General features: G+C 44.0%; 1 protein-coding gene across 2 annotated transcripts in view; it reads left to right on the top strand.

Annotated features, from left to right (window-relative positions):
• The window catches only part of LOC143748483 (uncharacterized), a 42612-nt gene that overhangs the window by 3384 nt on the left and 16612 nt on the right, over positions 1–22616 (top strand). The window contains exon 2 of one of the 2 annotated variants that reach the window (XM_077240527.1): positions 4221–5412. In XM_077240527.1, coding sequence (XP_077096642.1) covers positions 4221–5360 — 1140 coding nt within the window. In that variant the 3' untranslated portion in view covers positions 5361–5412. Of the gene's footprint in view, positions 1–4220; positions 5413–21770; positions 22118–22616 lie in introns of those variants that run through there. The other variant, XR_013206798.1, reaches the window with a different exon arrangement.

Here is a 22616-nt window from a genome sequence, read left to right as displayed (position 1 = left end):
TGTATCTTAATTTTAATCAAAGTTTCATCAACAAATTGCCTGGATTTAATAAATAAGTAAATATAGCAGATAATAGATAGGCAAATCACGACACGGAGGCGCCTGCGCGTGAACTGCAGCGCGTCTCATAAATTAACCTAAACTCAGCGTATAAGGTAGCCTAGCCTACTTCACAGACCTGAAAATATATATCTATATTGAAATGTCTACTTGTAAACAGAACAATTAAAAACGAAAGAAAACAGACTGCTCTCTGCTTATGAAAAGTGCATTTCTCTCTGGCGCATCCACTACTGCGAAGATCGCGAGTCAGCAACGTCAACTTCATCTTTATTAATAAACAATTAAAATCTCTCCTTGCTATATTTCACATATTCATAATCATTGCTTTTGCCGGTTCTTTGTGACAGCTTTTAGTTGCTTTATCGGCAGCGCCGCCGCCCTTACAAGTTACGTGAACACGTCAGAACGCGTTTTTTTACAGTCTATGGTCACCACCGCATCAGAAACATGATTGCGTGATGAAAACATGAACAATACCACCTAAACATAGCCTAGCTGTTTAGAAAGAAAACACAGAACAAATAGAGTAGCCTAATGCGCATACGTCCATCTCGCGAATGTACAGTCTTCTTCATGCCATCTTCACCATTAGGCATTAGGCAAGTTATTATTATTATTTTTTATTTTAATTTACAGTAGCGATGGATAAGCAACTCTATTTTTTCATAACATAGCCTACCTGTACATGTACTCTACCACCTTGTGTGTCCCAGCATGTTACACACTCACACACGCGCTGATTTTAAATGTGTGCGCGGGGGCAAACGGGGTTATTCTGCAAGTGGAACAGCGCGTTGTTGATCGCGTCACTCAGATCGCTCTGGCTAATCACGTCATCTCTTTATGTATATTTGGCAACAATAAAACGAAATATGTAATAAAACACCACTCTGCCTCTTTTCATTTAAAAAAATCTTCAACATATTAAAGGTATTGTAGGTAGAAATCCCCAAAAATACTTTTTTTCCAAATTTGTTTAAACTGTCTTTATATATCAATGCATAATTAAAATGTAAGTACTCTGGAAAATAAATTATAAAAATCGAGTGTCTGTAGTTCTCTCAGGACTGTAATAAACACAGCTCATTATTCCATTAACTCCCACCCCCTCCCTTCTCGGCTCCTTCCAAAGCCACGCCCCCAAAACACATGAACGCGCGATCCCGGCCATTCGCTCAGCTGGAAGAGTCGGACGTGTTTACCAGCTTTACCAGATGTAGTGACATCATGTCAGAATCACAAGTAATAACATAACTAACTTTATCAGTATGAATATAAACAATTAACATGGCTGTTAGTACTCACTATCAAGCTCGCATATCGATACTGGTAAAGTTTAAAATATTTTACTAGCTCGTAACGGAATCAAACTCAATATAAGGCAAAGCTATAAATAGCTTCATTGATACACGTTTACCGTTACTATCAGTTACACTGTGATGAAGGTGAATTTGTAAGATTCATAACATAAGATTGTTTACAGATAAACTGAGTAACATACACTCAAACACCTTCTCACAACTGCATTGCAGACCCAAGATAATATAACACACACACACACAACTTATATTGTATAGCACATACAGATACAACATAAAGACATATGTAAACATATGTAGAGCATATAACAACAAACCAAACGTGAAAAAACGGAGTAGGTAGAGTTCACGTTGAAAATAGGAACAAAGTTTAGGCAGAGGGTAAAGCTAGGTATAAAAATAGATCCCCTAAACTTTTTAACCTAAAGTTAGATTCGGCGAAATTAAACAAAACAGCTTTCAACTGCAGATAGGCCTATTGCTTATTTATCGTCTCAACCCTGGCTCACTAACAGTAACGTTATACTAGTCGACACCAAAGTTACACTGTCATAGCTAAGCCAGTACTGTTAGTTATGCTACGTAACGTTAGGTAGCTAATATTAGGTAGCTAGGTGTGCTAGTGATACATGCTTTATGAAAAAATAAATGCCATCAAAATGAAAACAGCAAAATTACCTGTCCAGCCAAAATAAAGCCATCATGGAGTCACTTTTCATCCCCTTGAGATCCCTCAGTTGTCGCCACCGCTGGAAAGCCATGCCGATATTGACTCTCGTATGATATCTTTATTTATCCAAAGACTTTTTGTTCATAGCCTTTTCAAATACTGTCTTCCTTTTTTTAACTTGTTTGACTTCGCTGCCTCTATATGCAGGTAACGTTACTGAGCATTTTGACTGTTCTTTCTCTGCCATAATTGTTATTACTAGCTTCGGTGCCTCTTCAAACGGGTGCGCGCATTTGGGCTGCTCCTGTATCAGCAGAGGTGGTATCCATGGTAGCGAGGGAGAGTGACAGTCGCACCAGCCAATCATTTCTTTCGTCCCGAATGGAATAATGAGCTGTGTTTATTACAGTCCTGAGAGAACTACAGACACTCGATTTTTATAATTTATTTTCCAGAGTACTTACATTTTAATTATGCATTGATCTATAAAGACAGTTTAAACAAATTTGGAAAAAAGTATTTTTGGGGATTTCTACCTACAATACCTTTAATGGCCACACAAATGTGTTTCAGGCAATGCACATTCATTATCTTCACTGCATATATTTATAACAACACGAAATATAAAACACAAACCTGCTTCTTTTTTTTTTTCATTTTAAAAATATGAAACATTATTGATCATTAAAACTGACATTTAACAAACAGAGACAGGGTTGTCATTTTATTTTATTATACATGTACATACAGTGAAGAGAATGTATAGTAAAATATTCTATATATTTTAGAATATAAAATTACACAACCCTGTCTTTTTTGTTAAATGTCAGTTTTAATGATCAATAATATCCAGTATAAAAGTATAAGTAGCCTAATAGGTAAAAGAAGCTATACAATGCATAACAATACAGCAAACAATGAAGTCAAACATACGTCAGCTCTCTAATAGGCTACAAAGTTAAAGTTAAATAACCTAAATATCTAAAGTTATGAAACTACACTTTGCCCTCAGCCAAAATGATTTGCTATTGAACAAACTATAGATTAATGAGACCAAAGATCGACTTATACACAAGACAAATTATATCTCATGTTTAACCACAAACATCAGAAGCACTAGCCGAGGAAAAGCTGTTCCAGTCGGGGTTAGTGAGCGCTGAACGCCCGGTGATCGCCTGGATCTCACAACTCCGAACACATCAGATACGTTTTTCAAATAGGGCGGGTCTTGGCGTGGCGGGAGAAACTTCCGGGTCACGAAAAAATACCAGTGCAGAATTAGTGTTTATATCTATGGAATTAAGGATTACGATACGTATTTTGATTTCCGATTTCCATCTATAAACACATGAAGGACAATCGGATAACGAGATTGTTTTTCGTTTTCAGTTTTTTAATATCAAAACAAAAAACTAATAATGTTTTTTGTTTTCCTATTTAATAATGGTAATTGGGAAACTGGCCGTTTTCCGTTTTTGTTTTTTTCCTTTCAAAACGAAAATCCGATGGCCGACAAGTACACGGACCCAAAATGCTGAATTTGTCGACTAACTAACCCTGTAGTAGAGCCCTGATGATGAGTGTTTCTTCATGAACTCTTTCTACATCACTATAGCCTAATGCTGCTTCTTGGATTCTTTCAGGCTATATTTTATATCCACATGCATCTCATAAAATTACTAAAATTATTAAAAAAATTCCTGTGCTGAGTGAGAATATCACATGGATATCTGCAAAAAATATGATAAAACAATGTGCTTTTAAAACAACAAAAATAAATGTTTTATATATTTAAGGTAGAAAATTTACAAAATGATCTTTACTTAATATCCGAAGGATTTTTGGCATAAAAGAAAAATCGATAATTTTGACCCATACAATGCATTGTTGGCTTTTGCCACAAATATACCCGTGCGACTCGTGACTGGGTTTATGGTCAGGGTCACATATATCACACACCCCTAATGTTCACTGTGGAATACTATATATCATCTTTTGTGTTCAACAGAGGAAAGAACACAAACCCTGCAGATCTTCAGGAGAGCAGCTTTAGCTGAATCCCAGTTATCTCATATTTGATGAAGTCATCATTGATTCTGATGTTCTCGTGTTTATCGCTGTGACTCGTGTCCGCAGGAGTAACAGTAACACGTGTTCTCTTCTCGCAGATGCTGATCGCTCAGACGTCGCGTCCCGTCGCGGAGCTGCCGGCGCGGCCCACACGCGTGTGGAGCAACATCGAGAGCACGGATTGGTGGGAGCGTGTGGTGATGAGGGAGTTCCAGCCATCCGATTGGCTGGAGAAGTTCCGCATGACGAAGGAGACGTTCTTCCTGCTGTGTGGGAAACTGAAGCCGCGGCTAACCCGCCAGGACACGCGCCTGCGCCCGGCGCTGCCGCTGGAGAAGCGCGTAGCCGTAGCGCTGTGGCGTCTGGCGTCTAACGTGGAGTACCGCACCATCAGCAGCCTGTTTGGCGTGGGCCGCTCCACCGTGTGCAAGTGCGTGCGCGACGTGTGCCACGCCATCGTGCTAATGCTACGCCCGCTGTACCTGCGCTCGCCCAGCGAGCAGGAGCTGGAGGACGCGGCTCGGCTGTTCGCTACGCGCTGGGGTTTCCCGCGGTGTGTCGGAGCCGTCGGTAGCCTTCACGTGCCCATCATCGCGCCATCCAGCGACACGCAGCACTACTGGAACAGCCGCGGATGGCTATCGGTCGTCACGCAGGGCGCCGTTAACGCTCTGGGCCAGTTCTGGGACGTGTGCGCAGGGTTCCCGGGCAGCACCGAACACTCGGAGATCCTGCAGAACTCGACGCTGTGGGCACGAGGGTGCGAGCGTGGGTTTCTCCCACCACTAGACTTCATGGGCCGCCCACTAGGACACCTGATGCTAGGCGACGCCGGGTTCCCGCTGAAGCGCTGGCTGATGAAGAGCCACCCAGAGTCGCTCGAGCTCACGGCGGGGCAGCGCGCATTTAACCGGCGGCTAGAGCGCGCGCGGGCCGTGGTGGACCTAGCGTTCCTGCGGCTCCGCGCGCGCTGGCAGTGCCTGCTGAAGCGTAACGACTGCCGCATGGACGTGGTGCCCACGATGATCGAGGCGTGCTGCGTCCTGCACAACGTGTGCGAGCTCCACGGGGACGCTTTCGACGCGCGCTGGGAGGAGGCGGTGCGTAGCGAGGAGAGCCCACAGCCCGCGGATGAGGTGTCTCCCGCTAGCGACGACCCCGACGCACAGGAAGTGCGCGAGCTGTTCTGCGAGTACTTCCTGCAGCAGGAGAACCAGCAGAGGACGCTCGACTGCTAGGAGGAGGAGTGGAAACATCGGGAGACACTTCTGATCTGACTGACATTTGTAGGCCAGTAGTTTTTTACTCTCAAATATTACAAGCTCACACACACTAACTCACACATGCGCACGCACGCACACTCACTTACACACACTCACTCACATTTACACACACACACACACACTCACTCAAACACACACACATTTATTTTTTTACATGGAAAACCACTGGATTACAGTACGTAATTGCTAGGAGGAGTGGGAAACAATGATTAGGGTTGGGAATCGGATACTTGTTATAAAATTAAAATTTCAATTGCTCTTATCGATTCCTCTGTGAGCATTTTGATATGATTGTAAAACGTTCAAGCGCGAGAGACTGTGTGTTGGTGTGTATCAGTATATTGGATCCGTGCAGCTCTTAAAGTGACAGCACTAATATTCCTGCAGTCTCTACAATAACACTAATCAAACAACAGAAGACAGAGAAATCGCTTGCTAGGAGGACCACGACGGACTCATGGACACAGAACATCACAATAAGAGGCTTTTATACTGAAGAAAGACACACTTCTGATCTTACAGATGTTTGTTGGCCAGTTCTAGCGACGATCACGGATTACAGGACGTCACTCATCTGACAAGTGCCGATCCAACATGGTCGATCCGTGAAAACAAGCTCCGGTGGTCCGGTGTGAATCTGTGCTGGAGACCGTCAGTGTGTGTGTGTTTGTGGAGGATGTTGCCACGTAATGTGATTCTCTACACTTGTGTGAACTTGAGTTTATACTTCCACTTATAATCAGTAGCTGATCTGAACACACTGAGACGTCAGACGTCGTGATCAAGAGTGACGTCAGGGAAGAGCAGAGATCGGGTCTGACGAAGCGTCCCGTATGTTTGAGGACTGTGTTTCCCAAACTAGTCACGCAGTACACTGAACTCTATTGTTGTCTTTGGGAAACACACAACCGGACAGTGAGCCGATCATGTGACCCGATCATGTTATTCATTAGTGTGAAAGTAAAGAAATGTTCTTCTTCAAAAAGACTGTTTTAAATGGATGGATATATTTTAATTAGAGATGTCAAAAAGTACAGACTTCAGTTCCAAGTTGGTACTGAAATTTTAGGATTGTGCCGCTTTGAGCAGAATCATAAACGCTCTGATTGGCCATTTTGGCATCGGCCAACACTGATTGCGCTCAGCGTACGTCTGTGATTGGCTACAATGATCAGCGCTTTAAAAACATGTTGTAAATATACATCAATGAGGCTCTCCACCGAGCGCTTGCATAGATACCCATGTGAGCGTCTATCAGCAGACCGATCTGGTGCTCCCAAACGCTCCCGTTCCCGCTTTATAAAACACTCCCAAACGCTCCCGTTCCCAGTTTATAAACCACTCTCAAACGCTCCCGTTCCCGCTTTATAAAACACTCCCAAACGCTCCCGTTCCCGCTTTATAAAACACTCCCAAGCGCTCCCGTTCCCAATTTATAAAACACTCCCAAACGCTCCCGTTCCCGCTTTATAAAACACTCCCAAACCCTCCCGTTCCCGCTTTATAAAACACTCCCAAACGCTCCCGTTCCCGCTTTATAAAACACTCCCAAACGCTCCCGTTCCCGCTTTATAAAACACTCCCAAGCGCTCCCGTTCCCAATTTATAAAACACTCCCAAACACTCCCGTTCCCGCTTTATAAAACACTCCCAAACGCTCCCTTTCCCGCTTTATAAAACACTCCCAAACGCTCCCGTTCCCAATTTATAAAACACTCTCAAACTCTCCCGTTCCCGCTTTATAAAACACTCTCAAACGCTCCCGTTCCTGTGTTATAAAACACTCCCAAACGCTCCCATTCCCGCTTTATAAAACACTCCCAAACGCTCCCTTTGCCAATTTATAAAACACTCCCAAACGCTCCCGTTCCCGCTTTATAAAACACTCCCAAACGCTCCCATTCCCAATTTATAAAACACTCCCAAACGCTCCCATTCCCGCTTTATAAAACACTCCCAAACGCTCCCTTTGCCAATTTATAAAACACTCCCAAACGCTCCCGTTCCCGCTTTATAAAACACTCCCAAACGCTCCCATTCCCAATTTATAAAACACTCTCAAACGCTCCTGTTCTCGCTTTATAAAACACTCTCAAACGCTCCCGTTCCCGCTTTATAAAACAGTCCCAAACGCTCCCGTTCCCGCTTTATAAAACACTCTCAAGCGCTCCCGTTCCCGCTTTATAAAACTCTCAAGCGCTCCCGTTCCCGCTTTATAAAACAGTCCCAAACGCTCCCATTCCCGCTTTATAAAACACTCTCAAACACTCCCGTTCCCACTTTATAAAACACTTTCTAACGCTCCCGTGCCCAATTTATAAAACACTTTCTAACGCTCCCGTGCCCAATTTATAAACTCCCAAACGCTCCCATTCCCGCTTTATAAAACACTCTCAAACACTCCCGTTGCCACTTTATAAAACACTTTCTAACGCTCCCGTGCCCAATTTATAAACTCCCAAACGCTCCCATTCCCGCTTTATAAAACACTCTCAAACACTCCCGTTGCCGCTTTATAAAACCCTCTCAAACGCTCCCGTTCCCAATTTATAAACCCCCAAAACGCTCCCATTCTGCTTTATAAAACACTCTCAAACGCTCCCATTCTGCTTTATAAAACACTCTCAAACGCTCCCGTTGCCGCTTTATAAAACACTCTCAAACGCTCCTGTTCTCGCTTTATAAAACACTCTCAAACGCTCCCGTTCCCGCTTTATAAAACACTCTCAAATGCTCCCGTTCCCGCTTTATAAAACACTCTCAAACACTCCTGTTCCCGCTTTATGAAACACTCTCAAACGCTCCCGTTCCCAATTTATAAACCCCCAAAACGCTCCCATTCTGCTTTTTAAAACACTCTCAAACGCTCCCGTTCCCACTTTATAAAACACTCTCAAACGCTCCCGTTCCCGCTTTATAAAACACTCTCAAGCGCTCCTGTTCCCGCTTTATAAAACACTCTCAAACGCTCCCATTCCCGCTTTATGAAACACTCTCAAACGCTCCCATTCCCGCTTTATGAAACACTCTCAAACGCTCCCGTTCCCAATTTATAAACCCCCAAAACGCTCCCATTCTGCTTTATAAAACACTCTCAAACGCTCCCATTCTGCTTTATAAAACACTCTCAAACGCTCCCGTTGCCGCTTTATAAAACACTCTCAAACGCTCCTGTTCTCGCTTTATAAAACACTCTCAAACGCTCCCGTTCCCGCTTTATAAAACACTCTCAAACGCTCCCGTTCCCGCTTTATAAAACACTCTCAAACACTCCTGTTCCCGCTTTATGAAACACTCTCAAACGCTCCCGTTCCCAATTTATAAACCCCCAAAACGCTCCCATTCTGCTTTATAAAACACTCTCAAACGCTCCCGTTCCCACTTTATAAAACACTCTCAAACGCTCCCGTTCCCGCTTTATAAAACACTCTCAAGCGCTCCTGTTCCCGCTTTATGAAACACTCTCAAACGCTCCCATTCCCGCTTTATGAAACACTCTCAAACGCTCCCGTTCCCAATTTATAAACCCCCAAAACGCTCCCATTCTGCTTTATAAAACACTCTCAAACGCTCCCGTTCCCGTTTTATAAAACACTCTCAAACGCTCCTGTTCCCGCTTTATGAAACATTCTCAAACGCTCCTGTTCCCAATTTATAAAACACTCTCAAACTCTCCCGTTCCCGTTTTATAAAACACTCTCAAACGCTCCCGTTCCCGCTTTATAAAACACTCTCAAACGCTCCCGTTCCCGCTTTATAAAACACTCTCAAACACTCCTGTTCCCGCTTTATAAAACACTCTCAAACGCTCCCGTTCCCAATTTATAAAACACTCTCAAACACTCCTGTTCCCGCTTTATAAAACCCTCTCAAACGCTCCCGTTCCCGCTTTATAAAACACTCTCAAACGCTCCCGTTCCCGCTTTATGAAACACTCTCAAACGCTCCCGTTCCCAATTTATAAACCCCCAAAACGCTCCTGTTCCTGCTTTATAAAACCCTCTCAAACGCTCCCGTTCCCGCTTTATAAAACACTCTCAAACGCTCCCGTTCCCAATTTATAAACCCCCAAAACGCTCCCATTCTGCTTTATAAAACACTCTCAAACGCTCCCGTTCCCGTTTTATAAAACACTCTCAAACGCTCCCGTTCCCGCTTTATAAAACACTCTCAAACGCTCCCGTTCCCGCTTTATGAAACACTCTCAAACGCTCCCGTTCCCAATTTATAAACCCCCAAAACGCTCCCATTCTGCTTTATAAAACACTCTCAAACGCTCCCATTCTGCTTTATAAAACACTCTCAAACGCTCCCGTTGCCGCTTTATAAAACACTCTCAAACGCTCCTGTTCTCGCTTTATAAAACACTCTCAAACGCTCCCGTTCCCGCTTTATAAAACACTCTCAAACGCTCCCGTTCCCGCTTTATAAAACACTCTCAAACACTCCTGTTCCCGCTTTATGAAACACTCTCAAACGCTCCCGTTCCCAATTTATAAACCCCCAAAACGCTCCCATTCTGCTTTATAAAACACTCTCAAACGCTCCCGTTCCCACTTTATAAAACACTCTCAAACGCTCCCGTTCCCGCTTTATAAAACACTCTCAAGCGCTCCTGTTCCCGCTTTATGAAACACTCTCAAACGCTCCCATTCCCGCTTTATGAAACACTCTCAAACGCTCCCGTTCCCAATTTATAAACCCCCAAAACGCTCCCATTCTGCTTTATAAAACACTCTCAAACGCTCCCGTTCCCGTTTTATAAAACACTCTCAAACGCTCCCGTTCCCGCTTTATAAAACACTCTCAAACGCTCCCGTTCCCGCTTTATAAAACACTCTCAAGCGCTCCTGTTCCCGCTTTATGAAACACTCTCAAACGCTCCCATTCCCGCTTTATGAAACACTCTCAAACGCTCCCGTTCCCAATTTATAAACCCCCAAAACGCTCCCATTCTGCTTTATAAAACACTCTCAAACGCTCCCGTTCCCGTTTTATAAAACACTCTCAAACGCTCCTGTTCCCGCTTTATGAAACATTCTCAAACGCTCCTGTTCCCAATTTATAAAACACTCTCAAACTCTCCCGTTCCCGTTTTATAAAACACTCTCAAACGCTCCCGTTCCCGCTTTATAAAACACTCTCAAACGCTCCCGTTCCCGCTTTATAAAACACTCTCAAACGCTCCCGTTCCCGCTTTATAAAACACTCTCAAACACCCCTGTTCCCGCTTTATAAAACACTCTCAAACGCTCCCGTTCCCAATTTATAAAACACTCTCAAACACTCCTGTTCCCGCTTTATAAAACCCTCTCAAACGCTCCCGTTCCCGCTTTATAAAACACTCTCAAACGCTCCCGTTCCCGCTTTATGAAACACTCTCAAACGCTCCCGTTCCCAATTTATAAACCCCCAAAACGCTCCTGTTCCTGCTTTATAAAACCCTCTCAAACGCTCCCGTTCCCGCTTTATAAAACACTCTCAAACGCTCCCGTTCCCGCTTTATGAAACACTCTCAAACGCTCCCGTTCCCAATTTATAAACCCCCAAAACGCTCCCATTCTGCTTTATAAAACACTCTCAAACGCTCCCGTTCCCGTTTTATAAAACACTCTCAAACGCTCCCGTTCCCGCTTTATAAAACACTCTCAAACGCTCCCGTTCCCGCTTTATAAAACACTCTCAAGCGCTCCTGTTCCCGCTTTATGAAACACTCTCAAACGCTCCCATTCCCGCTTTATGAAACACTCTCAAACGCTCCCGTTCCCAATTTATAAACCCCCAAAACGCTCCCATTCTGCTTTATAAAACACTCTCAAACGCTCCCGTTCCTGTTTTATAAAACACTCTCAAACGCTCCTGTTCCCGCTTTATGAAACATTCTCAAACGCTCCTGTTCCCAATTTATAAAACACTCTCAAACTCTCCCGTTCCCGTTTTATAAAACACTCTCAAACGCTCCCGTTCCCGCTTTATAAAACACTCTCAAACGCTCCCGTTCCCGCTTTATAAAACACTCTCAAACGCTCCCGTTCCCGCTTTATAAAACACTCTCAAACACTCCTGTTCCCGCTTTATAAAACACTCTCAAACGCTCCCGTTCCCAATTTATAAAACACTCTCAAACACTCCTGTTCCCGCTTTATAAAACCCTCTCAAACGCTCCCGTTCCCGCTTTATAAAACACTCTCAAACGCTCCCGTTCCCGCTTTATGAAACACTCTCAAACGCTCCCGTTCCCAATTTATAAACCCCCAAAACGCTCCTGTTCCTGCTTTATAAAACCCTCTCAAACGCTCCCGTTCCCGCTTTATAAAACACTCTCAAACGCTCCCGTTCCCGCTTTATAAAACACTCTCAAACGCTCCCGTTCCCGCTTTATAAAACACTCTCAAACGCTCCCGTTCCCGCTTTATAAAACACTCTCAAACGCTCCCGTTCCCGCTTTATAAAACACTCTCAAACGCTCCCGTTCCCGCTTTATGAAACACTCTCAAACGCTCCCGTTCCCGCTTTATAAAACACTCTCAAACGCTCCCGTTCCCAATTTATAAAACACTCTCAAACGCTCCCGTTCCTGCTTTATGAAACACTCTCAAACGCTCCCGTTCCCAATTTATAAACCCCCAAAACGCTCCCGTTCCCGCTTTATAAAACACTCTCAAACGCTCCCGTTCCCGCTTTATAAAACACTCTCAAGCGCTCCCGTTCCCAATTTATAAAACACTCTCAAACGCTCCCGTTCCCGCTTTATGAAACACTCTCAAACGCTCCCGTTCCCAATTTATAAACCCCCAAAACACTCCTGTTCCCGCTTTATAAAACCCTCTCAAACGCTCCCGTTCCCGCTTTATAAAACCCTCTCAAACGCTCCCGTTCCCGCTTTATAAAACACTCTCAAACGCTCCCGTTCCCGCTTTATAAAACACTCTCAAGCGCTCCCGTTCCCAATTTATAAAACTCTCTCAAACGCTCCCGTTCCCAATTTATAAAACACTCTCAAACGCTCCCGTTCCCGCTTTATAAAACACTCTCAAACACTCCTGTTCCCGCTTTATAAAACACTCTCAAACGCTCCCGTTCCCGCTTTATAAAACACTCTCAAACGCTCCCGTTCCCGCTTTTTGAAACACTCTCAAACGCTCCCGTTCCCAATTTATAAACCCCCAAAACGCTCCAATTCTGCTTTATAAAACACTCTCAAACGCTCCCGTTCCCGCTTTATAAAACACTCTCAAACACTCCTGTTCCCGCTTTATAAAACACTCTCAAACGCTCCCGTTCCCAATTTATAAAACACTCTCAAACGCTCCCGTTCCCGCTTTATAAAACACTCTCAAACGCTCCCGTTCCCGCTTTATAAAACACTCTCAAACACTCCCGTTCCCGCTTTATAAAACCCTCTCAAACGCTCCCGTTCCCGCTTTATAAAACACTCTCAAACCCTCCCGTTCCCGCTTTATAAAACAGTCCCAAACGCTCCCGTTCCCGCTTTATAAAACACTCTCAAACGCTCCCGTTCCCGCTTTATAAACCCCCAAAACGCTCCAATTCTGCTTTATAAAACACTCTCAAACACTCCTGTTCCCGCTTTATGAAACATTCTCAAACGCTCCCGTTCCCAATTTATAAAACACTCTCAAACGCTCCCGTTCCCGCTTTATAAAACATTCTCAAACGCTCCCGTTCCCGCTTTATAAAACACTCTCAAACGCTCCCGTTCCCGCTTTATAAAACCCTCTCAAACGCTCCCGTTCCCGCTTTATAAAACACTCCCAAACGCTCCCGTTCCCGCTTTATAAAACACTCTCAAACGCTCCCGTTCCCGCTTTATAAAACACTCTCAAACGCTCCCGTTCCCGCTTTATAAAACACTCTCAAACGCTCCCGTTCCCGCTTTATAAAACACTCTCAAACACTCCTGTTCCCGCTTTATAAAACACTCTCAAGCGCTCCCGTTCCCGCTTTATGAAACATTCTCAAACGCTCCCGTTCCCAATTTATAAAACACTCTCAAACGCTCCCGTTCCCACTTTATAAAACACTCTCAAACACCCCTGTTCCCGCTTTATGAAACACTCTCAAACGCTCCCGTTCCCGCTTTATAAAACACTCTCAAACGCTCCTGTTCCCGCTTTATGAAACACTCTCAAACGCTCCCGTTCCCGCTTTATAAAACACTCTCAAACGCTCCCGTTCCCGCTTTATAAAACACTCTCAAACGCTCCCGTTCCCACTTTATAAAACATTCTCAAACGCTCCCGTTCCCAATTTATAAAACACTCTCAAACGCTCCCGTTCCCGCTTTATAAAACACTCTCAAACACCCCTGTTCCCGCTTTATGAAACACTCTCAAACGCTCCCGTTCCCGCTTTATAAAACACTCTCAAACGCTCCCGTTCCCGCTTTATAAAACACTCTCAAACGCTCCCGTTCCCACTTTATAAAACACTCTCAAACGCTCCCGTTCCCACTTTATAAAACACTCTCAAACGCTCCCGTTCCCGCTTTATAAAACACTCTCAAACGCTCCCGTTCCCACTTTATAAAACATTCTCAAACGCTCCCGTTCCCACTTTATAAAACACTCTCAAACGCTCCCGTTCCCACTTTATGAAACACTCTCAAACGCTCCCGTTCCCACTTTATAAAACATTCTCAAACGCTCCCGTTCCCAATTTATAAAACACTCTCAAACGCTCCCGTTCCCACTTTATAAAACACTCTCAAACGCTCCCGTTCCCGCTTTATAAAACACTCTCAAACACTCCTGTTCCCGCTTTATAAAACCCTCTCAAACGCTCCCGTTCCCGCTTTATAAAACCCTCTCAAACGCTCCCGTTCCCGCTTTATAAAACACTCTCAAACGCTCCCTTCCTGCTTTATGAAACACTCTCAAACGCTCCCGTTCCCGCTTTATAAAACACTCTCAAACACCCCTGTTCCCGCTTTGTGAAACATTCTCAAACGCTCCCGTTCCCAATTTATAAAACACTCTCAAACGCTCCCGTTCCCGCTTTATAAAACGCTCTCAAGCGCTCCCGTTCCCGCTTTATAAAACACTCTCAAACGCTCCCGTTCCCGCTTTATAAAACGCTCTCAAGCGCTCCCGTAAGTTGATCATTGTAGCCAATCACAGACAGATCTGTTGAGCACATGAACAAAATGGCTAATCAGAGGAGTTTATGATTCCACTCAGCGGCCAATCTTAAAATTTCAGTATTGACTTGGAACCGAAGTCTACTTTTTGACAACACTAGTTTTAATAATCATTCACTAAAATTCTTTGAAATCATTAAACATGAGAACGTTGGAAATGTCTCATTATGATATTCTATGTGATGTTATTATGTGTCATGAACTTATGAATATAAATTCATTCAGTTACTTTTTGAGAAATCTTTCCGTGTTATTATTATTATTATTATGATGATGATGATGAAAGAATGATCATTTGTTCTAAGGGTGCTCCGATTGATCGGTTGCCGATCATAATCGGCTTATAATTGCTTTGGGATGTGTGATCGGCGCTCTATAAAGGCCGATTCAGAAAAGCCGATCGCAAAACTTGCGAGAATTTTTTACGCCCTGGTAAAAATGGCTTCACCGTTCTGGCAATTCGACAAAGTGTGTGAAAAAGACAATTCATTAGCAATCTGCAATGTGTGTACCATGCCGCTGCAGGCTTGTCAAACTGTGCAGCCGCTCTCATCCAGTAAATAAATCAATCGATCCGCAAACTATGCTTGAGTTCTTAAATGGTCTAGCGGTAGAGCTTTTGCCAAGTGTGTCAGAGGTTACGGGTTCTAATCCGCACTCGTATAGTTTTTTCTATCTCATCAAAACTGAATGTGTTCATCAGTGGTTACAGTCTGTATCAAGCAGGGACACGTTTGTGTGCATTTTATTTTGTGATTTCACCGGAATGAATAAAGAGTCTCCGCAACGCAACGGCGATAGATTGAAGTGTCCGAGTGAAGCCTGCGCGAGCAGAGAACACTGTCTCCATGCAACGGATAGCCGCGGACACATGCGCTCAGCTTGAGTTCAAAAACTACACATTTTAGCGCTAGATCTCTTATTTAATAGCGAACTAAATTAATGCTCTGCTAGTTAACTGGTGATGTTTTATTTATTTGTATTAGGTACATATGTGCCTAAATGTTACAAAAATTGGTGGGGCACATAAGCCTGGCTAAGTCTCATTGAGACTTGGGTCTGGGAACCACATGTTCATTTTCTCTTATTTGAGGCGTGGTTTACGAATGCCCAGAGCCGTTTATTGGGTGCTAAGAATGTCTATCAAATGCGCCTGTAACTCATAGCCAATCGTTTCAAGTATACCAGATGACGTATGTAGAGCGACAGAAATTAGACGAGGAAAAAGACGATGGGTCAGAGATTTATGTGTACACGATGGTGTGTATCTAACGTCCTTTTCACACCGCATGCGTGAGCGGCGTGTATTTTTTCCGGCGTGCATGTTAATCAATTAAAGTGAAAGCACACTTTTGATGGACAAAAATAAATATGATTTCACACAAAAAGTGCCCAAAATGCACAGAATAAATATGATTTCACACAAAAAGTGCCCAAAATGCACAGAATAAGCATGTCTAGTGAGTTTTAACAAGAACTTGAGTAGGCAAATAAAAGAAAATAAAGACTCAAAAATATTTATAGAAGATTTAGGCTACCCGGTAAAAACTTGTTTTTAATTATTCAGTTTGGGTGAAAGTTGTGTATTATATAAAAAAACTAAAGTAAACTAGCCAGAAAATATTATATATAGACGTTCTTTTAGTTTATGTAATACACAGACATCTACATAGGCTAGCACAACCCAAATTAAACCCGAGCGTGTGTTTTTTTTGTGTGCGTTTTGATTTTTATCCACGGAGTTTGTAGTCTTGTAAACATATCGAAACCATGACTGAAACTAATAGATTGGAGCCATTTTCTGGGTTGTTTTGTTGTTTAACATTTATATGCGAATGTTGTACACCACCCCATAGCAAACTTTCAAGACTATCAATGTTTAAATGACCAACTTCTAAAATCAAATGTATAGTTGTCTTCGTAAAGAATTTTTGCTCGCTTATATATGTAGCTTTGGAGCCGCTGCTGTGACACTGTACAAACGCTTCCAGTGTGAATACTCTCGCGCGTCTGCAGCTGCAGTGACGATGTAGTTACGCTGACGCGCTGCTCAAGTGCCGCTCACGCTTGCGGTGTGAAACGGCCGTAAGACTGCATCGGAGGGTAACTTGCGTCTGCTGCCATGTTGGATCCATAGCTTTAAACAAACTGCTTTGGTGTGTTGCGTAGACGTCGTCATCGTCTTGCTGCTCCCTCCCCGTTCTGTGATTGGTTCCCTAGATGTGGCGAAAATCTGGACATTGAATCCAGACTGCCTAGCTGCGTGAAAAAAATCGCACTGCGGCAAGGCAGCATGGGGAAACCCAGGCTTGGGGGACAATATCGCTCCTGAGGAAAAGTGGTGGGACAGACTTCACTGGATCTAAACAAATCAATCTAACCATAGATGTGACCAGTAGTGCTGGCTTTCTTAATCGGTTTAAAATAATTTTGCAAGGGTTCTTGCAAAAAAATAATGATAATAATAATAATTTTACCAAAAAATGATGATTAAGAAGTAGGCCTAAGCTTTGGGAGAGAAATTAATCTAATAATCTCTAACCCCCCGCTCTCCTTCTCTTCCTCACTCTCCCTCTTTCTCTACCTCCCTCTGTTTCTCCACCTCACTCTCCCTCTCTTTCTCTACCTCACTCTCTTTCTCACTCTCCATCTCTTTCTCTTCCTCACTCTCACTCTTTCTCTACCTCCCTCTCTTTCTCTACCTCCCTCTCTTTCTCTACCTCACTCTCTTTCTCACTCTCCCTCTGTTTCTCTACCTCACTCTCTTCCTCACTCTCCCTCTTTCTCTACCTCCCTCTCTTTCTCTACCTCACTCTCTTTCTCACTCTCCCTCTGTTTCTCTACCTCACTCTCCCTCTCTTTCTCTACCTCACTCTCTTTCTCACTCTCCATCTCTTTCTCTTCCTCACTCTCCCTCTTTCTCTACCTCCCTCTCCCTCTCTTTCTCTACCTCACTCTCTTTCTCACTCTCCATCTCTTTCTCTTCCTCACTCTCCCTCTTTCTCTACCTCACTCTCCCTCTCTTTCTCTACCTCACTCTCTTTCTCACTCTCCATCTCTTTCTCTTCCTCACTCTCCCTCTTTCTCTACCTCACTCTCCCTCTCTTTCTCTACCTCACTCTCTTTCTCACTCTCCCTCTGTTTCTCTACCTCACTCTCCCTCTCTTTCTCTACCTCACTCTCTTTCTCACTCTCCATCTCTTTCTCTTCCTCACTCTCCCTCTTTCTCTCCCTCCCTCTCCCTCTCTTTCTCTACCTCACTCTCCCTCTCTTTCTCTACCTCACTCTCTTTCTCACTCTCCATCTCTTTCTCTTCCTCACTCTCCCTCTTTCTCTACCTCACTCTCCCTCTCTTTCTCTACCTCACTCTCTTTCTCACTCTCCCTCTGTTTCTCTACCTCACTCTTTCTCACTCTCCCTGTGTTTCTCTACCTCACTCTCCCTCTCTTTCTCTACCTCACTCTCTTTCTCACTCGCCCTCTGTTTCTCTAACTCACTCTCCCTCTCTTTCTCTACCTCACTCTCTTTCTCACTCGCCCTCTGTTTCTCTACCTCACTCTCTTTCTCTACCTCACTCTCTTTCTCACTCTCCCTCTGTTTCTCTACCTCACTCTCCCTCTCTTTCTCTACCTCACTCTCCTTCTCACTCGCCCTCTGTTTCTCTACCTCACTCTCCCTCTCTTTCTCTACCTCACTCTCTTTCTCACTCGCCCTCTGTTTCTCTACCTCACTCTCCCTCTCTTTCTCTACCTCACTCTCTTTCTCACTCTCCCTCTGTTTCTCTACCTCACTCTCCCTCTCTTTCTCTACCTCACTCTCTTTCTCACTCTCCATCTCTTTCTCTTCCTCACTCTCCCTCTTTCTCTACCTCCCTCTCCCTCTCTTTCTCTACCTCACTCTCCCTCTCTTTCTCTACCTCACTCTCTTTCTCACTCTCCATCTCTTTCTCTTCCTCACTCTCCCTCTTTCTCTACCTCACTCTCCCTCTCTTTCTCTACCTCACTCTCTTTCTCACTCTCCCTCTGTTTCTCTACCTCACTCTTTCTCACTCTCCCTGTGTTTCTCTACCTCACTCTCCCTCTCTTTCTCTACCTCACTCTCTTTCTCACTCGCCCTCTGTTTCTCTACCTCACTCTCCCTCTCTTTCTCTACCTCACTCTCTTTCTCACTCGCCCTCTCTTTCTCTACCTCACTCTCTTTCTCACTCTCCCTCTGTTTCTCTACCTCACTCTCCCTCTCTTTCTCTACCTCACTCTCCTTCTCACTCGCCCTCTGTTTCTCTACCTCACTCTCCCTCTCTTTCTCTACCTCACTCTCTTTCTCACTCGCCCTCTGTTTCTCTACCTCACTCTCCCTCTCTTTCTCTACCTCACTCTCTTTCTCACTCTCCCTCTGTTTCTCTACCTCACTCTCCCTCTCTTTCTGTACCTCACTCTCTTTCTCACTCTTTCTCTACCTCACTCTCTTTCTCACTCTCCCTCTCTTTCTCTACCTCCCTCTCCCTCTGTTTCTCTACCTCACTCTCCCTCTCTTTCTCTACCTCACTCTCCCTCTCTTTCTCTACCTCACTCTCTCTCTCTTTCTCTACCTAACTCTCCCTCTCTTTCTCCACCTCACTCTCCCTCTTTCTCTACCTAACTCTCCCTCTCTTTCTCCACCTCACTCTCCCTCTCTTTCTCTACCTCACTCTCCCTCTCTTTCTCTACCTCACTCTCCCTCTCTTTCTCTCCCTCTGTTTCTCTACCTCACTCTCCCTCTCTTTCTCTACCTAACTCTCCCTCTCTTTCTCCACCTCACTCTCCCTCTCTTTCTCCACCTCACTCTCCCTCTCTTTCTCTACCTCACTCTCCCTCTCTTTCTCCACCTCACTCTCCCTCTCTTTCTCTACCTCACTCTCCCTCTCTTTCTCTACCTCACTCTCCCTCTTTTTCTCTACCTCACTCTCCCTCTCTTTCTCTACCTAACTCTCCCTCTCTTTCTCCACCTCACTCTCCCTCTCTTTCTCCACCTCACTCTCCCTCTCTTTCTCCACCTCACTCTCCCTCTCTTTCTCTACCTCACTCTCCCTCTCTTTCTCTACCTCACTCTCCCTCTCTTTCTCTACCTCACTCTCCCTCTCTTTCTCTACCTCACTCTCCCTCTCTTTCTCTCCCTCTGTTTCTCTACCTCACTCTCCCTCTCTTTCTCTACCTAACTCTCCCTCTCTTTCTCCACCTCACCCTCCCTCTCTTTCTCCACCTCACTCTCCCTCTCTTTCTCTACCTCACTCTCCCTCTCTTTCTCCACCTCACTCTCCCTTTCTTTCTCCACATCACTCTCCCTCTCTTTCTCTACCTCACTCTCCCTATCTTTCTCTACCTCACTCTCCCTCTCTTTCTCTACCTCACTCTCCCTCTCTTTCTCTCCCTCTTTTTCTCTACCTCACTCTCCCTCTCTTTCTCTACCTAACTCTCCCTCTCTTTCTCCACCTCACTCTCCCTCTCTTTCTCCACCTCACTCTCCCTCTCTTTCTCCACCTCACTCTCCCTCTCTTTCTCTACCTCACTCTCCCTCTCTTTCTCCACCTCACTCTCCCTCTCTTTCTCTACCTCACTCTCCCTCTCTTTCTCTACCTCACTCTCCCTCTCTTTCTCTACCTAACTCTCCCTCTCTTTCTCCACCTCCCTCTCCCTCTCTTTCTCCACCTCACTCTCCCTCTCTTTCTCCACCTCACTCTCCCTCTCTTTCTCTACCTCACTCTTTCTCTACCTCACTCTCCCTCTCTTTCTCTACCTCACTCTCCCTCTCTTTCTCTCCCTCTGTTTCTCTACCTCACTCTCCCTCTCTTTCTCTACCTCACTCTCCCTCTCTTTCTCCACCTCACTCTCCCTCTCTTTCTCTACCTCACTCTCCCTCTCTTTCTCTACCTCACTCTCCCTCTCTTTCTCTACCTCACTCTCCCTCTCTTTCTCTACCTCACTCTCCCTCTCTTTCTCTCCCTCTGTTTCTCTACCTCACTCTCCCTCTCTTTCTCTACCTAACTCTCCCTCTCTTTCTCCACCTCACTCTCCCTCTCTTTCTCCACCTCACTCTCCTTCTCTTTCTCCACCTCACTCTCCCTCTCTTTCTCTACCTCACTCTCCCTCTCTTTCTCTACCTCACTCTCCCTCTCTTTCTCTACCTCACTCTCCCTCTCTTTCTCTACCTCACTCTCCCTCTCTTTCTCTCCCTCTGTTTCTCTACCTCACTCTCCCTCTCTTTCTCTACCTCACTCTCCCTCTCTTTCTCTACCTCACTCTCCCTCTCTCTTCCTCTCTAAATGCACACAAAATCTGACTGAGCATCCCAGAAAAAAGAATAATTGTAGATAGATACAGATATGGAAGTTGTTATTTGTATTTTTGTTGCTTTGAACTTTTCTACCTGTGGTCCTTTTAAGTGTATTAGAAAAACTGATGGCTGACTGACTCAAAACATTAGTTTGGCTATAGCCTTTTTTTTGTTTCAGTTTTTAGTTTAAATAGTCTAAAACTAAACTTAAAGACTCAGATATTCTATCTTTTATCTTTTTTTATTTTATATTCTACAGGAAAGTTGTATTGGTCAAGCTCAAGTTATTATGCTGGACATGTTGCTTGCAAATAAATACACAGGTGTCAATTCATGATACATTGTCTTCTCTTAATTGTAATACTTAATCTACATTGTTGTTAAATATAGTTTAATAAATAATGCTACATGATAAATAGAAGGCTTCCAATAGACCCTGTAATCTGTGATCGGTATCGGGTGATACAGCTTCCAGTAATCGGGGATCACTTATCGGCCCCAAAAATCGTGTCGGAGAACCCCTACTATGTTCAATTCAATTCACATTTATTTCTATAGTGCCTTTCACAATACACATCAAATCCGCTTTACAGAAAATGCACGAGTGCACATTACAGTTTACAGTGATCTGTCATCAGAGTTATGTATTTCAGAAATGTACATATATAAAATCACAGTTAGCTAAAAATGTATTAATTTAAACAATAATAATTTAAGGCAGAAAATTTGTGCTCATTGAAGTGGTGAACACTTGTTTGGTAATAAATGATTATGTGTGAAGGATCCTGTATTAGTGCTCATCATAACTGCCGTCTGTCTCTGTACAGCTTTATATTAATCCGAGGATTACATAGGTCGACTGGAGGAAGAGAGAGGTGTATTAGGGTCAAGGGTCATTTGGGATTAGGGTTAGTGTTAGGAACTCTCTGTCCTTCAGGAACGTGTTCACTCTGAGAAGGTTCGCTCTGAGAGAAGTTTCCCATCATGCTCCACCCGCTCCTGATCTTCATGGTCGTGGTCAACATGTCCCTGACCATCGTGTTCTGGACGCTGCTGATGTCCGAGGTCTTCTTTAAAGAGTCTGAGACTGAGGACGTGTGATCATCATGTAGATCGCACTCGCTTCGTAGACGAGCCTTTCCCTCCTTCGGGTTAAAGGCTTCCGTCACACTTTTCTGGTTCGATTTGTTCCGTAGTAAAAAGCAGCGTTTGGGAATTGTGAAGAATTCATGTTCATTTACAGGTAAGAGCAAAATCGTCTCGTGTTTCAACTTTCCTTCGCTCATATAATCTTTAGTATTAGTTTGCATCGATTGATTTCTTTTGAACTCTAGAGATCATCACGATCGTAGACACTGATGGATAATATTCACTGATCAATATTCAGATACTGTTTAAAACACTAAACAGTATCCTCTTCTCAAACTAGCACCCAATAATGAATATGTGTTGTAGTCGAGGCACCTCTATTTATACGGCGCTTTAAGTCAAGTCACCTTTATTTATATAGCACTTTTACAATACAAATTGTTTCAAAGCAGCTTTAAAGAGGTAACAGGAAAGTAAAGTTGTAATAGTATTGTTAAATTCAAAATTAAATGTTCCCAACTAAACAAGCCAAAAGCCAATGGCGAATGAACGCGAAAAAAGGCGACAGTGGCAAGGAACCAAAACTCTATCAGGTGACAGAATGGAGTAAAAAACCTTGGGAGAACCCAGGCTCAGTCGGGGGGCCAGTCCTC

Source organism: Siphateles boraxobius, unplaced genomic scaffold, assembly GCF_051911475.1.
Source record: "Siphateles boraxobius isolate OS27281-9 unplaced genomic scaffold, OSU_SipBor_1 238, whole genome shotgun sequence".
NCBI lineage: Eukaryota > Metazoa > Chordata > Actinopteri > Cypriniformes > Leuciscidae > Siphateles > Siphateles boraxobius.
Note: the sequence above shows the minus strand (reverse complement) of the source record. Positions and strands in the feature narration are given on the sequence as shown.